Source organism: Sapajus apella, unplaced genomic scaffold, assembly GCF_009761245.1.
Source record: "Sapajus apella isolate SASKATOON/1434 unplaced genomic scaffold, GSC_monkey_1.0 scaffold4, whole genome shotgun sequence".
NCBI lineage: Eukaryota > Metazoa > Chordata > Mammalia > Primates > Cebidae > Sapajus > Sapajus apella.
This window is the reverse complement of record NW_022436944.1, coordinates 8021403-8044537: the sequence shown is the minus strand read 5'-3', so window position 1 is coordinate 8044537 and position 23135 is coordinate 8021403. Positions and strand designations below refer to the sequence as shown.

General features: G+C 38.4%; 1 protein-coding gene across 1 annotated transcript; it reads left to right on the top strand.

The window, feature by feature from the left end:
• Nucleotides 1–17943: 17943 nt before the first annotated feature.
• On the top strand, nt 17944–19407 carry ARL14 (ADP ribosylation factor like GTPase 14). Its single transcript, XM_032261845.1, has one exon. The coding sequence runs from the start codon at nt 18290–18292 to the stop codon at nt 18866–18868; it is 579 nt and encodes a 192-aa protein (XP_032117736.1). The 5' UTR covers nt 17944–18289; the 3' UTR covers nt 18869–19407.
• The last annotated feature ends 3728 nt before the right edge of the window (nt 19408–23135 follow it).

Here is a 23135-nt window from a genome sequence, read left to right as displayed (position 1 = left end):
GGATGATTTGTAGCATAAAGGATAAATGCTTGAGGGGATAGATACTCAGTTTTCCATGACGTGATTATGTATTGCATGCTTATACAAAAATATCTCATGTACCCCATAAATATATACACTTACTCTGTATCCACAAAAATTTAAAATAAAAAATTTAAAATTGGCCAGGCACAGTGGCTCACACATATAATCCCAGCACTTTGAGAGGCTGAGGCAGGCAGATCACCTGAGGTCAGGAGTTTGAGACCAGCCTGGCCAACATGGTAAAACCCTGTCTCTACTAAAAATACAAAAAAAAAAAAAAAAAAAAGCCAGGCATGGGTGGTGGGCACCTGTAATCCCAGCTACTTGGGAGGCTGAGGAAGGAGAATCGCTTGAACCCAGGAGACGTGGGTTGCAATCAGCTGAGATTGTGCTGTTGCAGCCTGGGTGACAAGAGCCAAACTCTGCCTCAGAAATAATAATAATAATTTAAACAAAGAAAAAATCATTTATTTACCCAAGTTCTACATGAAGATATTCTCACTGCAACATAAAATGCTACAAAAAAATTTTAAACCTTTATTACCAATTCGTGGCAATCTCCACCATTGCATAGTATGAGAATAGCCTTCCAAGTCCCTCTTCTGCATGCATTTTCATGTATTTATTATATATCTGTTAAAATAGATACATGTCAGTGTGTGTGTGTGTGTGTGTGTGTGTGTGTGTGTGCATAATAGACACAGAAAAGAAATATCATTTAGATTAAATGTACATGTATATATTCAACCTAAATGATTTCATACTGTTGTGTACTGTTCCGCAACTTGCTTTCTTTTGTTGTTTTTACGTAATAAGATACCTCCTTTTTTTCCTTTTTCAACTTTTATTTTAGGTTCAGGGGCTACATGTGCAGGTTTGTTACCTGGGTATATTATGTGATGTTGAGGTTTGGGGTACTAATGATCTCATCACCCAGATACTGAGCATAGTACTCAACAGTTTATTCAGCTCACCCTGCTCTCATGCTCCTCTATATAATAGTCCACAGTATCTATTGTTGTTATCTTTATGTCCATGAGTACCTGTTGTTTAGCTCCACTTATAAGTGAGAACATGCAGTATTTGGTTTTCTCTTCCTGTATTAATTTGCTGCATCCATGTTGCTGCAAAGGATATCCATATTGCTATAAAGGACATGATTTTGTTCTTTTTTTGGGCTGTGTAGTATTCCCTGTTGCATATGTACTATTTTTTTTTAATCCAATCCACCATTGATGAGTACCTTGGTTGATATCATGTTTTTGCTATGTGAATAGTGCTGTGATGAACATGCTAGTATATATGTCTTTTTGGTAGAATACTTTGTTTCCTTTTGAATATAAATCCAGCAATGGGATTGCTGGGTCAAATGGTAGCTCTGTCTTAAGTTCTTTAAGAAATCTCCAAACTGCTTTTCACAGTGGTTGAGCTAATGTACATTCCCACCAATAGTGTAACCATGTTCTCTTTTCTCCGCAGCCTCACCAATATCTGTTGTCTTTGACTTTTTAGTAATAACCATTCTGATTATGTAAGATGGTATTCCATTGTGGTTTTCATTTGACTGCTTGTATGTTTTTTTTTTTTTTTGAGCAATGTCCGTTTATGCCTTTTTCCCCATTATGCAATGGGGTTATTTGATTTTTGCTTGTTTAATTGTTTAAGTTCCTTTAAGATTCCGAACATCAGGCTTTTGCCAGATACATAGTTTTTGAACATTTTCTTTCATTCTGTAAGTTGTGTGTTTACTCTGATGATAGGTTTTTTTGCTGTGCAGAAGCTCTTTAGTTTAATTAGGTCTGACTTGTCAATTTTTTGTTATTGAAATTGCTTTTGAGGGCTTAGTCATAAATTCTTTCCCAAGGCTCATGTCCAGAATGGTATGTCCTAGGTTTTCTTCTAGGACTTTTTATGTCACTACTCATACATCTCCCTCATTCTCTTTTTAGCTATTGCAAAGTATTCCATAGCACAGAGAAATGAAAATATATTTCAAACATAAGTAACTTCTCCTTGATTGATGGTTACACACGTTGTTTCAGAATTTTTACTATTAGAAACAATAAAGCATGAATGTCAATCTTTGTATGTGCTTTTTTTAGACAAGCACAATTTTTTTTTTATGATGGACTCTCACAAGTTGACTTACGGGGCTAAAAAGTATATATAGGTGCTGGGGGCAATCTTGAGGAATGGGCTTTCCTGGTCATTTGTCACACCAAATGGATTTACTAAACTGTACTAGGGAAGAATGGCACAGCAAGACTTAGATTATTCATGTGCAAGGGGGAAATTTATATGTTTTATGACCATAAGATGAACATATGACGTCCTCTAACATCTCTAGCAATCTTTTTCCACTGGATAGCAGAACAGAGAGTATTCTTCCAAGCCCTTTGCCATGTATTCGTATTATGTCGTAAGGATTTTTGTATGCCTACTACTTTGTAATACCTCTGTCAGTAAATAAGAAGAAGCCACCTTCAGTACTCCAAATGAGAAAGAAAATGTTGTTATTAATTACTATCATCTCATTCAAAAAAGGGAGAGGTGGATCATATCAAAAGAATCAGTGACCATGTCATACTTAAGGTGATAGACCTCATGATATCCATCTGCTCCATGGACACAGTTCACCAGTTAAAGAGGAGAATCACCTCATTATCTGAGGGCTAAGGAACCAGAGGGGGTAGTATCTGAAAACTTAGTGTTATTTTGATAATATGGTTTGAATGTGTCCCCCCAAGTTCATTTGTTAGCAAATTAATTCCTAATGCAAGAGTATTGGGAGATGGGGGTCTAATGGGAGATGTTTATTTCATGAGGGCTCACCATTGTGAAGGAATTAATGCCAGTTATAAAAGGTATGAGGCTACAAATTCAGACTTTTGCTCTCTTGCTGTCTTGCTCTCACTCTTTCTTGCCCTTCTACCTTCCGGAATGAAGGGATGCAGTAAGAAGACCCTTGCTAGACTCCAGCACCATGCTCTTAGACTTTGCAGCCTCCAGAACCATGAGCCAATAAATTTCTGTTCTTTTTTTTAAAGTATATATATTTTATTGCACTTTAGGTTTAAAGTATATATATTTTATTGCATTTTTATGTGAAGAACATGCAGGATTGTTGCATAGGTACATACATGGCAATGTGGTTTGCTGCCTCCATCCCCATTACCTATATCTGGCATTTCTCCCCATGCTATCGCTCCCCAACTCCCTACCCCCCGCTGTCCCTCCCCTAGTCTCCCCCAACAGACCCCAGTGTGTGACGCTCCCCTCCCTGTGTCCGTGTGTTCTCATTGTTCAACACCCACCTATGAGTGAGAACATGCGGTGTTTGATTTTCTGTTCTTGTGTCAGTTTGCTGAGAATGGTGGTTTCCAGGTTCATCCATGTCCCTACAAAGGACATGAACTCATCATTTTTTATGGCTGCATAGTATTCCATGGTGTATATGTGCTACATTTTCCTTGTCCAGTCTATCATTGATGGGCATTTGTGTTGGTTCCAGGTCTTTGCTATTGTAAACAGTGCCGCAATGAACATACATGTGCATGTGTCTTTATAATAGAATGATTTATAATCATTTGGATATATACCCAGCAATGGGATTGCTGGGTCAAATGGAATTTCTATTTCTAGATCCTTGAGGAATCACCACACTGTCTTCCACAATGGTCGAACTAATTTATACTCCCACCAGCAGTGTATAAGTGTTCCTATTTCTCCACATCCTCTCCAGCATCTGTTGTCTCCAGATTTTTTTAATGATTATCATTCTAACTGGCATGAGATGGCATCTCAATGCAGTTTTGATTTGCATTTCTCTAATGACCAGTGATGGTGAGCATTTTTTCATATGTTTGTTGGCCTTATGTATGTCTTCTTTTGTAAAGTGTCTGTTCATATCCTTTGCCCACTTTTGAATGGGCTTGTTTGTTTTTTTCTTGTAAATCCATTTTAGTTCTTTGTGATTCTGGATATTAGCCCTTTGTCAGATGGGTAGATTGGAAATAGTTTTTCCCATTCTGCTGGTTGCTGGTTCACTCTAATGATTGTTTCTTTTGCTGTGCAGAAAGGGCATACTTGTCAGCTTATCTCAAAAAAGCTGCTAATGAGTAATAACTGGCCACTGCCTTATTTATTACAAAACAAAGTCTCATTACTTTTTTTTGTGTACCATACTTTAATAGATCTCATACACCAGAATTCAGATCAAGAATGACTGGCAGAATATTTTGTTGGGCAGTGCTGATTTAAAATTAAGAATGGTTTGTGGTTAAATGAATATGTTCAGTTTTTGAATTTTAATAGTAATTCCAATTCAGTAAATGCTATCACTGTTTATCCCTTCTAAAGATATGATTAGCCTTCGTTAGTAATGTTAAACTTTTCAGAAAGATGGTGATGGTATTTAAAACTTACTGGAGATTGGTTTTACATTGAAATTTGTATAACTGGTTATGTGGATATATTTAAATACTGGGGAAATTTATTCACTGTCTCAGAACCAAGCAAGATTTCCCTGTGTTTTGTGTTCATTTTCCTCTTAAAGGCAAGGGTTGGAGATAAATAAAGTAGCAATGTCTACTTTATATTTTTGGCCTTAACTATGCCAATCTAATTAGAATTCTCTGTATTTAAAATGGCTCCTTTTACTTATTGAAAGGCAATTTAGTGTGATTTATATGTAATATGAAAGATTATTTAACACTTCTCACATTTTATAGGTGATCTATAAGGTCACATGCTTTTAAAATAGTAGTAACTTAAACTTCACTCTTGAGTTCTTTGCAGTCTAGGTCAAACTAAGTTATAATTTAGGATTGTCTTTAAACAGTCATTCAGAAACATAAGACTGTAGAACTGCTGTGTATTTGTGATTGGGAACGGTGTTTTGCCAACTTTAAAGGATTAAAGTAGAGGAGATATACACAAATTTTAAAATTACGTGTGATCATAAGACAAGATAATTAAAAAGAAAACTACAGGGAAAAAATGTGGTATGAATATTAAGGTAAACAAACAAGCAAAAACCCAATAAAACCTTTTTTTTTGATGTCGGCCTGAGGCTGAGCTGGTGGGAAATTAAGGGACTTTTTCAGAGGCCAGGAAAAAAAAATAAAAATAAAATATGTTAGATGGAGCCCTGAGTAGGTTTATGAGCTCTTTAGTGGCCACTGGTCTGTGTTTTAGTGGGACCATTGCACCAGGGATGAAGATAAAGCCAGGGCCGCAGGCAAGACAGAAGCTCAAATAGGGTACCTTGAAGGATGACCCTTTCAGTGAGGGTGACAATTAATTCTATGGGTCAGCTTGACCATTCTGATATCCTGATGTCAGATTTCCAGCTCCAAAACAGAGAGAAGTAAATTTCTGTTGTTTATAAGGCACCCAGTCTATGGTACTTCATTATAGCAGCCTGAATTGACTAAGACACTAAAGTTACTGGGTATGAGATCAATATTCAAAAGTCTTTTGCTTTTTTACACAACAGCCTAAAAAGTAAGAAATTTTAATTTAAGAAAAATATATGATATTGTATTTGTTTGCTATTGCTTCATAACAAATTACCCTAAAAGTTAGTTGTATAAAACAACAATAACAATTTATCATCTCATACAGGGCCAGGAATTCAGGAATCGCTTAGCTGGCTTGTCTGGTTCGGGGTCTCTCATAAGATGTCAGCTCAGGCTGTCATCATCTGATAGCTTGACTGAGACTAGAGGATCAGCTTCTAGGATGGATTATATACCTGGCTGGCAAATGAATTCTGGCTGTTCATGGGAGGCCCCAATTCCTTCCCTCATGGACTTCTTTGTAGGGTAGCCTAAGTGTCCTCATAATGCAGCAGCTGGCTTTCCCCAGAGCAAGGGATCCAAGAGAGAACAAAGCAGAAACCACAGTTTCTTTTATGGCTTAGGCTTAGCAGTCACACTCTGTCATTTCCATGGTTACACAGGTCAGCGCTATTCAGTGTGAGGAGGCTTACCAGTGTGAATACCAGGAGGCAAGGATCACTGGGAGCTATTTTGGAGGCTGACTACTACAGATGCACAGTAGTAACAAAAATGTAAAGATTGCCAGAAATTTAAAAAACGTTTGAAAGACATTTGGGGAAGAATCTTAAAACTATCACAATATATTAAATAAAGATAATTATATTGTAAAATATTTTGTATTTTAAGAAGAATATAACAAAGTAAGTAGAGAAATATATCATGTATCGGAGTCATCAATATGAGAAGATATCAATTCTTTTCAATCTATGGATTCAATGGAAACTTAATCCAAATCCTAATCATTTTTGTTTTAGTGGAAATTGACTATTTTGCTCTAAAATTGTCATGAACAAGTGAAAGGCTGAGAAGAAGATACTACTAAAGAAAAACAAGGGTAGTGGGGGTTTTAGTGCAGATATCAAGGATTATATTCAGTTAGCCAATTAATACAGTATGGTATTCATACAGACTCATAGAACAGACTTATAGATTCATGCATACAAGGAAATTTGATATAGAACAGAAGTGGCATTGCAGATGAATGGAGAAAGATACTAATAAAATTGATTTTCCACAGAAAAATTCAAAGTCAATTCCAACTTCATTCATACCATGCACACAATTAGGTTGGTTTAAATGTGAAAGCAAATTTTAAAAACTTTTAAAAGAAGAACGAGGAAAATATCTTTATGGCCTCAGGGTAGGGATAGATTTCTAAAAGAAAATCATAAAAGAAGGTTGGATAAATTTGAATTCATTAAAATTAATAATTTTGTCATTCAAAGATACCATAAAAGCAGTGAAATGACAAGTTACAAATTGAAAGGTGATATCTGAAACATAACCAACAAAGGATTAGTATTTAACATACACACAGACACACACACATGCACATTGATGACTCACATACATCAATAATAAAACAAGAAAGAATCTAACAGAAAAATGGACTAAAGACAGGAAAAGATATTTCACAGAGGGGAAATATGAGTGGCCAATGAATCTTTAACAAATTCTCAGCTTTAATTAGTAATCAGGAAAATGCAAACTAAAACCAAAATATGTCATATAATTTCACATCCATTAGGATGACAACAATTTAAAAGTTTGACAATACCATGTATTGATGAAGATATGAAGCAAGGGAACTTTTATACATTGCTTTAGAACATAAATTAGTACAACCTTTTTGGAAGACAGTTGGGAATACCTAGGAAAATTGGGTAAGTATACACCCTCTGACCCAGCATCCCCTCCTGGATGTGTGTATATAATAAAGAAATTTGAAAATGTGTAGTAGGATACATGTACAAGAATATTCATAACAGCATTATTCAGAACAGCAAAACATCTGGAAAGGGTCTAAATATTCATAACACTAGGATGACTAAATAACGAAATAATATTCTAAAGTGAAAATGAATAACCTAAATCTACATGCAATATTAGGGATTAGTAAGAAAAATGCACTTTTGAATCAAATAAGGAATTGTAAATGAATTCACTTATATAAATTAAAAAATAGTCAAGTCATATATTGCATAAGAGTGTGTGTGTGTGTGTGTGTGTGTGTGTGTTTCCTATACAAAACACTAAAACCAAGAGCAAGAAATAAGTAACACTAGCTTCAGGTCAGTGGTTATCTCTCAGGGAAAAAGAAAGGGATGCTATAATTTAAGGCCATGGAAAGGTCATCAGTGGTACTGGTGATGTTCTATTTCTTCATCTGGTTGGTAGATATACACTTGTGATTATTTAAAGTTTTATTTCTCTTCTTTAAAATGTATATATATTTTATATAATTTCATATGTGTAATATTTTGCTTTTTTTAAGTTAAAAAAATTCAAAGAATACAGATAAATAAAAAAATCTTCTTTTAAGCAAACCTCCCCTAGTGGTAACCATTCTTACCAGTTTTATGTGTACCTTTCTAGATTAGCTCTATGCATTAACATACATATATCTGGCCGGGTGTGGTGGCTTACACCTGTAATCCCGGCACTTTAGGAGGCCGAGGGAGGTAGATAACCTGAGGTCAGGAGTTCGAGACCAGCCTGGCCAACATGGCAAAACCCCGTCTCTACTAAAAATACAAAAATTAGCCCTATGTGGTGGTGGACACCTGTAATCTCAGCTACTCAGGAGGCTGAGGCAGGAGAATCACTTGAACCCAGGAGGCAGAGGTTGCAGTGAGTCGAGACTGCACCACTGCACTCCAGCCTTGGCAACAAGAATGAAATTCCATCTCAAAAAAACAAAACAAAAAACCCATACATATACCTGTAGAAGTATGTAGTTCGTTTTGTGAGATGGGAATTAACATAAATGGTATTAGACCAAGAGTCTTATTTTTGAATTTGCTTTTTTCCCCCTTAATAATGCCTCTTAGCATGCTTTCCACATGAGTACGTGGCTATCTATCTCATTATTTTTATCTGCTGCACAGCATTATATGATTTGGGGACATTATTTTACCCGACTCTGGGCTGGTGCAATAGTAACAAGCAAACTTAGAGTCTTGGTAGCTCATAACAAGAACTGTTTATTTTTATGCTCATGCTGCCTGTGCACTGTGAGTTGACTAAAAGCTCTGCATCATGTTTCCTTACTCTGGGATCCAGGCTGATGGAGCAACCACTACAGCAAACATTGCTGGTCACATTGTGGTATAAAGGAAAGAGGGCTCTGAAGCATCTTACATGGGCAGTTAAATGCTCTGTGTTGCAAGTGTATCTACCACTTCCACTCACAACTCATTGGCCAGAACCAGCTGCAGGACACCATCTAACCACAAGGAGGTAGGAAATGCAGTCCCACTCTGTGCCTAGAAAAGGAGCAAGCCAGATGTATTTGGTAAGTAGTACTGATGACTAGTAGTCACCTCACCCTGTTGATGGTATGGTAATTTTTTTCTTTCTGTCTTCTTAGGTTTAGATCTTTAACCTCTCCAGAATTTTTAAATGAACATTTAAATTTTAAATGGTCTGGTTCCAAATGCATAGTAAGTTTTCCCAACAATTTTGACTTAGAAGTTCCCTATTTGTTAAGAATTTTGTTTGTTTTTAAGCAATAAGGAATTTAAAAAAACCCAATGTGTTAGACAAATTAGGGGTTTCATTTGTTCTTACATGAAGAATCTAAGGGGACACAGTCTAGGGATGGTGCTGTGATGTCATTAAAACCCAGCCTTCTCTTGCCTTGTTGCTCAACCATCCTTAAGATAGGGCTGTCTCTACCTACAAAGGAGAGCTGGAGAGATAGTTCCTTTAAAACATAAAAATGAAAAATGACATATTGCCATTACCAGAAAATAGGTTTGTATGTCTAATTGTGTATGTATGTGTATGTAATGCTTGTTCTGCACTTCTTACTCTGCTCAATTTTTTTATTGCTTATTTTTCATGATTGTTTTTAGTTTTTTTTTTTAATTTTGTTTCTGTCAAATTTCAAACAGCTTGTCAAGTTTTATTCAAGAACAAGTTTAACTATGACTTTTCTCCTTGAAGTCCTCTTCTCCCTCTTCTCAGCAAATGGCACCACCATCCTCCCAACTTTTGGTCAAAAATCCCTGTGAATTACCTTGAGCTCTATCTCTCACTTTCATTTAATCCGTTAGCAAGCCCTGTGGCTGCTGCCTCCAAATTATATCTTGAATCTGATCAATTCTGACTGCCTCTTCCTCTGCTACCTTAGTTCAAGCTGCTATCAACCCGATAGGACTACTGTGAGAGTCTTCTAACCAGTACCCCTTCCGCCACATTTCCTACCCTCTCTCCCACCAGCCCATTTGCCACACAGCAGCCTAAATGGTCCTCAGATGATGTCACTTCCCTACTTACAACTGCCCAAGGGCTTCACAATTAAATCTAGAATCACATCCCTCACCATGGCCTAGAATCTCGACACAATTAGCCCTGCTAATCTACTTTATCTTCCCCAATGCTCTCCCTTTCAACTAGATTCCAACCATAGACCCTTTATTTTGTCTCTTTAGCTGGCTATTATCATGGTTGATTTAGGGCCCTTGCTCCTCCTGTTGCTTGGAATGGTGGGACTTCCCAGATATTTGCATGATTGACCCGTTTGCATAATTCAGGTTTGAACTTACATGTCAACTACAGTGTTCCCATCTCTTTTAGAGGAGTTCCTTCATTTCTTAGATCATGTGCAGGGGCTACCTGGCCAACATCAGCCACTTTGATGACCAACCTCAGCTTCTCCGCAGCTTAAATTATTAGCTCCTTTCATTTCCCCAGATGTTTACTGATAATTTTACCCCCCACCCACTCACAAGTAGTCTCCAGAATCCTATTGTTACAGGTTCACAATATCCCATATCTGACATAGCCTACTAAAAGAAAACATAATTTCAAGAGAAAGTTGCATGATATCTTCCTGTTAACTTTAGACCTTTCTTGTTTCTAGGTATTTATACTTCATACTGAGATTTCTGTGATATTTTCATGCAAAGTTATATGTATATTTTTGACTTAGCAAATATTTCGTTAAAGGTTGGTGCACAACAAACTAATGGAGAAACCAGTTTCTCCATCAGTGAGAAACAGTAATGAGAAGAGTGAGCAATAATGAGAAGCTCATACTCAACAACCAAGAAGTTTTCAATGGTTAACAGGGATTTATCCTGAAGGTTGGATATCAGGGTTAGAGATACTAATTCTGGAAAGGCTATGGTCAATGTGAGCTCAGGGTACCTATTTTAGGAAGGTGCTGGAGTGGAAGAAGCCTAGTTACTAGAACTAGGTTTAGCAATAGGGACTGGGACTTAGTAAACAAGGCAATTGTCTAGTTGTTAAAGTTAGGATACCATGTTGTGATTGGATTCATAGTTAGGATGACTCTGTGCTGGGTCTTAGGAAGGAGGATTGGAGCTGCTTAAGTGTTTGTTGTCTTAGGTGAGGATTGAGACTACATTTAGCTTCTAAAAGAGGATCGGGTGACCTCAGCTATGGGGAAGAGGGATTACAGGCTTGAGAACCACACTGCGTCTGATAACAGCAATTGAAAATGGCAAATATGGCACTATGCTCCTTCCTATACTCATAGCAGACATTGTCATTTGAGCATAGTAGTCTTTTCTGTGGAGCCAAGAAACAACTGTAGACTCCCTGTAGACTTTCAAAACAGTTGCTAATAATAAATCTGATTTGGCTTGCAAATATAAACCTACTGCTATTCCTTTGACCAATAATAAAATCATAATAGCTGCCATTTACTGAGTGCCTAACATAATGGGGTGTACTTGGCTGTGTTATATCTCATTTATTCCTTACAATAACCCTGAGAAATAGGTAATATTATTTCCCAGTTTATAGATAAAGAACTTGAGTTTTTTTGTTTTTGTTTTTGAGACAGAGTCTCGCTCTGTCACCCAGGCTAGAGTGCAATGGGCAATCTTGGCTCACTGCAACCTCCACCTCCTGGGTTCACACAATTCTTCTGCCTCAGCCTCTCAAATAGCTGGGATTACAGGCACACAGTACTACATCTGGCTAATTTTTTGTATTTTTAGTAGAGACAGGGTTTCACCATGCTGGCCAGGCTGTTCCTGAACTTCTGACCTCGTGATCTGCCCGCCTTGGCCTTCCAAAGTGCTAGGATTACAGGCGTGATCCACAGTGCCTGGCCAAGAAGTTGAGATATTAAATAACTTGCCTAGGTTTATACAGAGAGGAAGTGGTACAATTATGATCATAAGCCAGGACTTCCAGAGTCTGTGCTTGACCAATTCAACCTAGACAGTTTGGTATAGCAACCTTGGTGTAGCTTCAAGCCTATACCAAACTAAATTTGAGACTCTGATTTACTTTGGGAATATTTAATCTGTACCCTGAAATGTCTCATGCTAGAATTAATTTTAGCTGTGCATTTGAAATAATTGTGCTCCCACGTTGCACTACTGGAGGTAAGAGAAATACCAATGAAGAATAAAAGTGCAAGAGCAGAACATCTTGTGAAAGTAATTTTATCTCATCTGACCCTTCACTGGTATTCCTGGAAAGCCAACCCTGAGATCCTGCAGCAATGGGACAGGGCCAGGGAGTCTGGAAGGGCTTCTCTATCTCTTGGGTGGCCTTAGTGTGCTGCTGTCACTTTAAATGCCATAACATTTCTTTTTCTCATCCCATTTATCTCTGCTTATTCAAAATTTCCTTTTGAAATTCCTTATCAAAAACACCTGTAATCCCAGCACTTTGGGAGGTAGAGATGGAAGAATCGCTCAAGTCTAGGTGTTTGAGATCAGCCTGGGCAATATGACAAAACCCTGTCTCTATGAAAAAAGAAAACAAAAACAAAAACAAACAAAAAAAACCAGATGTGGTGGTATGCCTATAGTCGCAGCTCCTTGGGAGGTTGAGGTAGGAGGATCGATTGAACCCAGGAAGTAGAGGCTTCAGTGAGTAATGATCACGCCACTGCACTCCAGTCTGGGTGACAGAGAGAGGCCCTGTCTCAAAAACAAAACCAAACCCAAAACAACAACCTGTCATCTGGGTACATAAGTACCTGGTTAATTACGCAAGTATTGAACTTGGTCATGTATTTTGTCATATCCTTTGTGGAAGTGAGAACTGAATCATATTAATCTATTCTTGCCATTATTTTTACTTTCATGCTTATCATACAGGAATGGATTTTTTTAAAAGATATGAAAGAGTAAGGGAATAATTTTTCTGTTTATGTGAGTTCTAGCTTTCACTAAAATAGAATTACTTTTACTTACATACTCCTAACAAATTTAATCAGAATGCATTAAAAATGGCAGATTAATTTTTCTATTATGATCAAATTGACAACCATTACATTTCAAGAAGAAACCTTGAAACTCTGAAGGCTCTTGGTTTATATTTTGATGCTGCTTGACCATGTTGCAAATTTGTAAAGAATTGTTTTAATTTTAAAGATAATCAGTGCAAACAGCCAGGAGAAAGCTGATACAAGTCCCATCTACAATCTTGTGATTTGGAGCTGGGGACAGAGATAATAGAGGCTAGTGGGAAGGAACTTGATGGCCCTCAAGAAAAGAATCAGTAAATTGTTCCTCATCTGGAAAAGGTTAAGAATCACAGGTATTTAAAAATGTTAGCTAATACACAAAAATTGTGAGAGGAGAGGGAGAAAACTTCCATCAACCATGGGACAGGCTCTGTGACAACTTTTTTTCATATTTATTTTATATAATTATAACAAGTATTCAATATTTAGTGAGTGCCAGAGGCTAGCTTTGAACTCACATCCGATGATCTACCAATGTGAAAGTAAGAAAACCTTTGATGATGTGAGTGAAAGTGTTGGTTCAGTCAGATGGAAATGGCACTTGGAAAATCTTTGTAGACTGGGATATATTATTCTTTGCAGCTTCAAAGAATCTCAACTAGGACAAAGAGTGACTGTTATTCGGGAACAGAGCATATTTCTCACTACTGGGTATGGAAATACTTGAGGTCTTGAATTTTTACTTGCAAAAAAATGCAAAGTTAAAAATTAATCCTGGCCTTAGTGAAGGTTACATGGGTGTTTTCAATTTTTGTTAACTCTTTGAGCTGTACGTTTATGATTTTTGCATTTTTCTATATATGTGTTATACTTCAATTTTCCAAACATTTATTTTTTAAAAGACCAAAAAAAAAGTTATTGTAGAGAAAGTAGGGAATGTTCCAAGTCTCTGTTAGCTAAGCAGTTTACACAATCACATCCTAATTCTTTATTCTTTATCTGTGAAAAATAAAGATAATGAAATAAGTTGCCCCTTTCTTCCAAGAGATAAGTTTCTGTATGTTCACTTGGTCAGGACATGGTTGAGCTTCCAAGTTAGGACTTTTTGCCTCACACCTCCATGGTAAGAAATTAAATAAAATCTTTCTTTCATTCCCATATTTTAAAACAAATTTTCTGTGACACCACAGAACCTGCCAGTAACTCTCTCACAAGTCTACCTTTATTTGCGTAATCTTAGAATGATTTACAGAAAACAAATACCGTGCCTTCCCTCGGGTTTGGCTGGGACAAATGAATCCATAAATGTTTTGGGGCAATAAGAAAGGATGTTGAAACATTTGTAGATTCCTTCATGACAATTAGTGTTGAAAAAATTATTTCATTTCTTTTCACAGAAGAGAATCATGTTCTTATGTGAATATAATATTTATGCAGAATTTAAGCCCTGGTTTGTTTGGCTATCTTGAAAACATGGTACCATTGGTCAGACAGGAAACAGTGAAGGCATATATGTATGATCAGGCTCATTACATTTAAGGATGTCCCCAGGACTAATAGTAAACCTCATAAAGCACTCAAATCATTGAGTTTATTATGAAATAAATGTTTAACTTCTTTTAAATTTTTTAATTTATTGAAAACATGGAGGTGAGAAAGAGCTTAAGTAGTAGTGCAGTCAGTGTTCCTAAATTCACCTTTGGAGGTACAGACTTACCCCTAAGTAAGCTGAATTATTTTTCTGTATTACTATGGACTGCAGTCTAATTTTATTAGCTTATTTCAAGTATATTCTTTTTTTCAACATGTTATTTTCAAAAATTTCAAATCTAGAGGAAAGTTAAAAATAGAAAAATGAACTATTTTACTATTTTTAGTAAAAGATACTAAATACTACACTCAATACCTCTGACCTAGAGCCACCAACTAGTATTGCCATATTTACACACACTCCCTCCCTCCCATACACATATCTTTGTGCATGTATTTGCTGAACCAGTTGAAATTAACTTGCTGATACACCCCCAAGTACTTTAGCCTGTATTTCCTTGAAACAAAAACATCTTCCTATATAACAATTGCATCATCACCTACAATAAATTTATCATTGATAAACAATCCCATCTAATAAACAGTTCATAATCAAGTTTCCCCAATTTGAATTGTCATAATTACTATAATAATTTCCTTAATGACTATTATTGACACAGGAGCCAACACAGGTTTACACAATGTATTTAGGAGTCATATATCTGTTATTTAGAGCATTCTTCCCTGTGATCCTTTTTTTCACTTCTGTCTTTCATGACACGGACATATCTTGAAGAGTCTTAAGTCTGTTGTCTTGCAGCATGGCCTGTAATCTAGATTTATCTTACGGTTTTCTCATGATAGTTTATGGAAGAAACTCCTACATATCCATATACAGCTAGTTTTCCATTTATACATCCTCATATTTTCCCATTTCTGAGACTTTGCTCTCACAGACTATTTCTTTTATATGTGCCCTCACTGTGTCTCTACAAGGCCTGGTTCAATGCTTAACCTTCTCCAGGAAGATTTCCCCGAGGCCTTTCACATTAAAAGAGTCTGTGAATATCCAGAATATATTACCCTTTCTTTTCTTATAGCATTGATAATTTTTGGACTTTGTATTTTATTTTTATTTGGTCACATGTCTTTTACCTTCTCCCCAATGAAAGCCATCTAAAGGCAAGTCTAGTTGATCTTTGTGACCTCCCTGGCATCTAGCACAGAGTGGGCAATCAATACATTTGTTTCCTGAACGGGTAGATGAATAAATCAATGAAAAAATGAAAATGGTATCTTTGGCCTCTGAGTTATAGAGAGTTGGTTAATAACTTAATTCTTTAAAAAGGATTATAGAATTTCTTTATACATGTGCTTTCTGTATCTAAAATAGACTACTTAAGTTTTTAAAATAAATTTTTAGTTTTAATTAAAAAAGCATGTCTATCACATGCCTTGGTATAGCTCTTTTAAAAATCATGTTGGTAAGCACTAAGGGAAGTCCTTCAATCTGGCAAGTTCGTTGTTTAGCTTTGGGAAGTGGTCCCATATTGTTTCTTGATGATTTCCTCTTGTGCATATTTGTTTTCCTCTCTGGAATGAGCCCTGTAAATGAGACTCCTGAGTTGATCATTCATATTTCTTATCTTTTCTTCCACATTTTCTATCTTCGACTTTCTGAAAGATTCCTTCAACATTGTCTGCCAACCTACAGGTATTACTGACCTTTAAAATTTTTTGAAATTTGCTGTTTTAATTTTTAGGAGTTTTGTTTTTATTCTCTGAGTGGTCTCTTTAATAACATACATATCTTGTCTTATGGATGTAATATCTTCTCAAATCTGTAATTAGAATTTAATGATAATGTTCTTCTGTTCCCTTCATTAGCTCTGTTTAAGCTTTCTTAAAAGTTCTATTTTTATCTTGGTCTCTCTCTCATTCATATTGAAAGGAGCTAATAATTTAAGCTGGAGAGAAGCTGAGGTAGGTCATCAAACTGGCTGATGTTGGCCAGGTAGCCCCTGCACATCATCTAAGAAATGAAGGAATTCCTTTAAACAGAGATGGGAACTCTATAGTTGAAACAGAGTAGGTATCAAGACTCTTGAGGGTCCTTCTTGCTCAAACTCTTAGGGAAGAAGCACATCAAGGAGGAATATTCTGAAGAAAAAGAAAGCTGGAGGCTCCATGAAGGGCTCCCATCATCTGGACTCTAACAAAGGTTCAAATTTTCCTGGAGGATAATGTGTCACTCCTTGCCCTCAATCAGCATGACTCACCAGGCCCAGAATCAGCACCAGTGAAACCTCCCTGTGCACCGTAAAGCTGATTGGGAACTCTATGTATGTGAGCAAGTTTGCCAATTGCCAGGTTGGCTATACGTTAATTACATGTTGAATTAGGCATTATGGTCAGAAACTCCCAACTGTCAAAATGTGGTGGTCTTTTTTCTGAGATCATTTAATTTCTTTAATAAAGAACTCTTCAGTTTTGCCTGGGAATAAGCATCTAATTGCTGAAGATACCCAGCAGAGTGGTGTGTGTGTGTGTGTGTGTGTGTGTGTGTGTGTGTGTGTGTGTGTGTGTGTTCTGTTCTTTATTTTGGCTTCTTGTTACCTTCTTTTGTTTTCAGTTTCTTTGTTTAACCACTTCTCTCTGCCATACCTGCCACCTGTTGTCTATCTCCTGTGCATCAGCACTCCAAGCCTTGGCTTTATCCTGCTGTATCAGTTATCACTCATTTTTCCATCTATTTTCCATTTTCCAGAATTTTGTTAAAATCTCTCACCCTCTGATGAATTATCTTTGGGTTATCTTGCTGTTTTGTTATGAACTTATATGTTCTTTTTTTTTTTTTTTGAGATGGAGTCTTGCTCTGTTGCCCAGGCTGCGACCTCCAACTCCCTGGTTCGAGCGATTCTCCTGCCTCGGCCTCTTGAGTAGCAGAGATTACAGGCACGTGCCACCACGCCCAGGTAATTTTTTTGTATTTTTAGTAGAGACAGGGTTTCACGATGTTACCCAGGCTGATCTTGAACTCCTGTGCTCAGATGAGCCACCTGCCTTGGCCTCCCAAAGTGTTGAGGTTACAGGTGTGAGCCACTGTGCCCTGCCTATATGTTCTTTTAATGCCTTTACCATTATTTTGTGGAGTCTTGGGAAGGAGAAGAAATAAATACATGTATTCATTTGCCATCTTTAATTGGACTGCTTAATGTAAAGTGTTTGTGTCATAAATTCCCCCTCATATATTTGGTTTTGTGACTGCAGTAGTATAAATTCTCTGCATAGAAGATTAAAGAAAGTGATTCTGTATGTGATTATGGAGTAAGATTCAGATAACCTTGGGTGGTTTAAAGTTTTCTATTGAGTAATCTGGACAAGGGGGATTTAAGATACTGCAGGCAGAATGTGAGAATAACTCTGTCCTCATCACTTAAGAAGCCTGGTTCCTTATTTACAATTGGGATAAGATGAATGGTTGAATACCTACAGAAGTTCTACAAAAAGTTTAGTAAAATTTAAATTAAAAGTTAGTTAATTAAAATGAAAAGTTTTTATTCTGCTGTTAAACCACGCTTCTCTGCATGTCTGAGCCTTCTATTTCTTCTAGATTTCTAGCACCTGAAAGAAAACACAGCTGCAGCGTCAGCCAGACAGGCCTCTCCTAATCTTACTCATTCAAAGAAATTTTCCCCTTTGAGTCACCATGGCATTGGCTGGTTACTCCCACCACAGATCCCTCAGGATTAGCTGGGACTGCAAATTATACTGTTTGCCCATAATCAAGTTGATAAGCTACAACATAAATATATGCAGGTTCTTGTTCTTAGAATACAGCATGAAACATTTGCTTTCTTTTCTCTTCCTAACATTTTCACACGAGATCCAGAAAGGACACATTGGCCATTAGAAGAAAGAAAAGAAAAGAAGGAAGGAGAAAAGAAAAAGAAAGAAGGAAAGAAAGAGAATTTAAGGAGAGGGAAAAAAGGCTAAAATGGGTTTGCTGAATTCAAAAAATCCCCAAACCAAGCAAGCCCAAATTCTCCTTTTGGGACTTGACTCAGCTGGGAAGTCTACTCTCCTTTATAAATTAAAGCTTGCTGAGGATGTTGCCACCAGTCCTACAATAGGTTTTAATGTGGAGATGCTCGAACTGGAAAGGAGTCTTTCGCTCACAGTCTGGGATGTTGGAGGACAGGAGAAAATGAGAACTGTTTGGGGCTGTTACTGTGAGAACACCGATGGGCTGGTGTATGTTGTGGACAGTACAGACAAACAGCGACTGGAAGACTCTCGGAGACAATTTGAGCACATTTTGAAGAATGAACACATTAAAAATGCGCCTGTTGTTCTATTAGCCAACAAACAAGACGTGCCTGGAGCTCTGACTGCGGAGGACATCACCAGAATGTTCAACGTGAAGAAGCTCTGCAGTGACCGGAACTGGTATGTGCAACCCTGCTGTGCCATCACAGGGGACGGGCTGGCCCAGGGGTTCAGGAAATTAATTGAATTTGTGAAAAGCCACATGAAATCAAAAGGAGACACTTTGGCATTCTTCAAGCAGAACTGAGGCTTTGAAATGTCCAACTCTCAACAGAGACACTGATGAAGTTGAAAGGGTAATTGTTTTTCCATGCCTAGAGAGGAAAGCAAATTATTCAGTTGACCAACTTTTCCTGAGATGTTATTTCACCTAAATTTAGTTAAAAAACTTGGAATAATATCTAGAAAATATTTATTTTCAGCCAAGAACTTTAGCAAACTGTGGTAATGATAACTAGGAAAATATATAATGTTCCACAAATTTTTATCATGTTGGATGGCTTTGAATATAGTAGTTACCTTTGGGATCAAATAAATTATTGCATTATCAATTTTATATGACTACTAGAACAAAGTTTTAGTAAGCTGTCTGCTAATAGACTCAGAATTCTTCTGGATTGTTTCCAGCTGTAATAGGTATTGCATTTCCACCATGCTCCTATGTTATTACACAGGAGGGTGGTATAGCTGGGTGGTGTAAAAAATGAACAATATGGAGAGGAAAAAGTCTGATGTTAGCATCTTGCAAATTCTTATTCCCTAAATAAACCTTTCTTATTCCCTAAATAAGAAAGCTTTTCTTCTGTATTTCTGCCAGCTTTTTGAAATCTATTGTTGGGAGCTTTCTCCAACGAATCTTAAACAATGAATTTCAGGCTACTAATTTCTCAGTGGCTGTGTTCTCCCATAGGGAGCAGAAGTGTATAAACTTAAAGGTCTGGTGGTCAGGGTAGCACCTCGGAGTTTAGGGGAAGATCTGGGCTCAGGGCTCAGCTCTAGGCTGCAGCCCTGAGTCTTGCTTCCTTGGAATTCAGTTTAACAGTCATTGCTTGGAAACATATGTACGGCTCATTATACTGATCAAACAGAAACCAGACCTAGACTTTGCTCTCAGAGACGTACAATTCACAGCAGGAAACAACATAAAGCCAGTAGCTAGAGTAGGGCAAGAAGCGCTATGTGCAATTGCAGGAGAGACTTTTTTTTTTTTTTTTTTTTTTTTTTTTTGAGACGGAGTTTCGCTCTTGTTGCCCAGGCTGGAGTGCAATGGCGCGATCTCGGCTCACCGCAACCTCTGCCTCCTGGGTCCAGGCAATTCTCCTGCCTCAGCCTCCTGCTGGGATTACAGGCATGCGCCACCATGCCCGGCTAATTTTTGTATTTTTAGTAGAGACGGGGTTTCACCATGTTGACCAGGATGGTCTTGATCTCTTGACCTCGTGATCCACCCGCCTCGGCCTCCCAAAGTGCTGGGATTACAGGCGTGAGCCACCGCGCCCGGCCAGGAGAGACTCTTTTTAACCAGGGAAACAAGAAATGCTTCATGCAGGAGATGGTATTTAGAGGGTCCCTCTCTCCCAGTGACCCTACAAAGGTGCAGGTTAGTCACTGGAAGTTCCCATCACTAGAAAACTTTCCAGAGGCATTGGGGTAGGAGGGCAGGTGAGTGGGCAAAGGAGCTGGAGACTGGAATGAAATTCCCCTGAGAAGCTCAGAACTCCCAGGGAGGCCCTGGTGCAAACAGACAATACTTTCCTCCTATCCCACCTCCAACAAGGCTCATTTGGGGCTGGAAGCAGAGCTCAAGCGTCCATAGCAGCCCCTAGGACTCCAAATCTTAAGGTCACAGGGGAAAGAAAAGGGTATAATCAACCAAGGGTGTCAGCCCTTGGATTCCTCTTATGATTTTCTTCTCTCAGCTATTATTTGTTCAGCAAAGATCTGAGCACTTCCTTCTGTGCTACATTGTAGAGATTCAAATAAACTAGACATACATAATAATAGTTACTGTGGGCTGAATACTTGTGGGTACCAGGCACTGTTGGCTAAGCACTTTCATACATTTTCTCATTTAATGTTCACAACTGCCCCAAGAGAAATAGGCATTATCTACATTTTAAAGATAAGTGTATTGAGTCTAAACAAGATTATACAACAACCACCACAAAAAAACTACTTGGTATTTAACTGAGGAGCAGCAGCACACACAAGATTCAAATTCAGGTGTGTCTGACTCCAAGATCTGTGCTGTTAGGTGTCCTGACATTGTTTTACAAATAAGGTACAGTCTCTGTCTTCACTGAACTTACTACACACAATTAAGAATAAATCAGGCCAACATATATTACTTTTATAATAAAAAGGTTCTTAGAAAAAATAAGCTAGGCAGAATAAATTAAGTTCAATAACAGAGATGTAAGAAACAAGAAAGACTGGCAAAAAGTTTCTGATTTCAGGACGATCTCAGGGGGGCAGCAATGTTAAATGCTTCATAGTAGACCTTTTCCTCTTTCAGAAAATAATGAAAATCTCAAATATGTATCTTCCCTTACAATTTCTCTGTGCACGTTTTTATGGAATCTTCTTAGTAATCTTAAATTGGAAGTCACTAATTTACCTCTACAAAAAATGCCTTCTGGAGAGGATCCAAGATGGTCGATTAGGAGCAGCTCAGGATTGCAACTCCCAGCGAAAGCATGGAGGGTGAGTGGACGCTGCATTTCTAGACGGATTTTTATTGCCCACAGACCAGGAGATACCCAGGTGGAGGCACCCCACAGGTTGCCAGCATGGCGGGTCTCCAGCACGGCTGGTCTCCACACAAAATATACGGGTCTGGGCACCATTTTAGCTGGAGATTGGAGCTCCTGGGAGACAGAGTCGCCCATTCAACTGATAAAAAGGGGACTGAAACAGGGAGCCAGGCCAGGAGATTTCTGGGCAAAAAAGCACCATGAATCTCCAGTGTGGCTGTTTCAGCTGGCGCAGGGGGTTGCCGCTTGGGAAATCACACAGATCCTGGCACCTTTTCAACAGGCAACTGGAATGCCTGGGAGATAGAGTTGCCCATTCAAGTGAAAAAATAGGGGACTGAAACAGGGAGCCAGGCCAAGAGATTCCCAGGCGAAAAAGTGCCACGATCCCCAGTGCAGCTGTTTCAGCTGGCTCAGTGGGTCTCTGCACAAAATCTCACACAAATCCGGGCACCATTTCAACTGGTGACTGGGACGCCTGAGAGACAGAGTCGCCCATTCAACTGAAAAAAAAAAAGGGGTCTGAGGCAGGGAGCCAGGTGATCAGGCTTGGCCGGTCCCACCCCCGCAAAAAACAGCAATCTGAAACGCTCTGGATTGAGAGTTTCACAGCAAGCACAGCTGAACCTGGGATGGTCCAACTCTGTGGGGGAGGAGCATCTGCCATTACTGAGGCAGTCCACCACTACTGAGGTAGTCTGTCATTGCAGAGGCAGCCTGCCATTGCTGAGGCAGTCTGCCATTACAGAGAGTCCACCATTACAGAGGTGGGCTGCCATTGCCGAGGCAGTTCTACCTATACCCCTATAAACAGGACTGTAGGGAAGTTCACATGGCAGCTGGGCGGAGCCCACAGTAGCTCAGCAAAGCCTCTGCAGGCAGATTGTGACTAGGCTGCCTCCTTGCTGGGCAGGGCAGCCCTGAAAAAAGGCAGCAGCATGACAGAAACTTATAAATAAAGCCCTAACTCCCCAAGACAGAGCACCTGGGCAAAAAAAAAAAAAAAAAAAAAAAGACATTTATGAGTTCTGCTGTAGCAGACTTAAACGTACCTGCCCAGCAGCTCTGAATGGAACAACAGAGCTCACAGCTCAGCACTTGAGCTCCTATAAAGGACAGACTATCTCCTCAAGCAGCTTCCTGATCCCCATATATCCAAAGAGTCACCTCATAAAGGAGAGCTCAGACTGACATCTGGGAGTTATCCTTCTGGGACAAAGATAGCAGAAGAAGAAACTGGCAGCAACCCTTACTGTTCTGCAGCTGCTGCAGGTGATCCCCAGGCAAGCAGGGCCTGGAGTGGACCTCAGCAGTCCTACAGCAGAGGGGCCTGACTGTTAGAAGGAAAACTAAGAAACAGAAAGAAATATCTTCATCATCAACAAACTAGACGTCCACTCAGAGACCTTATCTGAAAGTCAAAAAGACAACAGGTAGATAAATCTACAAAGATGGGAAGAAACCAGCACAAAAAGGATAAAAACACCCGAAACCAGAACGCCTCTCCTCCTCCAAGGGATCAAAACTCCTCTCCAGCAAGGGAACAAGGCTGCATGGAGAATGGGTCTGATGAATAGACAGAAACAGGCTTCAGAGGGTGGGTAAAAAGAAACTTCTCTGAGCTAAAAGAAAATATTCGAATCCAATGCAAAGAAATGAAGAACCTTGAAAAAAGGTGAGATGAAATGCTAACGAGAATAAACAGCTTAGAGAGGAATATAAGTGAATCGATGGAGCTGAAAAACACAACATGAGAACTTC

Coding starts and splice junctions, on each gene's coding strand:
- ARL14 (XM_032261845.1), top strand. CDS start 18,290: ATGGGTTTGCTGAATTCAAAAAATCCCCAAACCAAGCAAGCCCAAATT.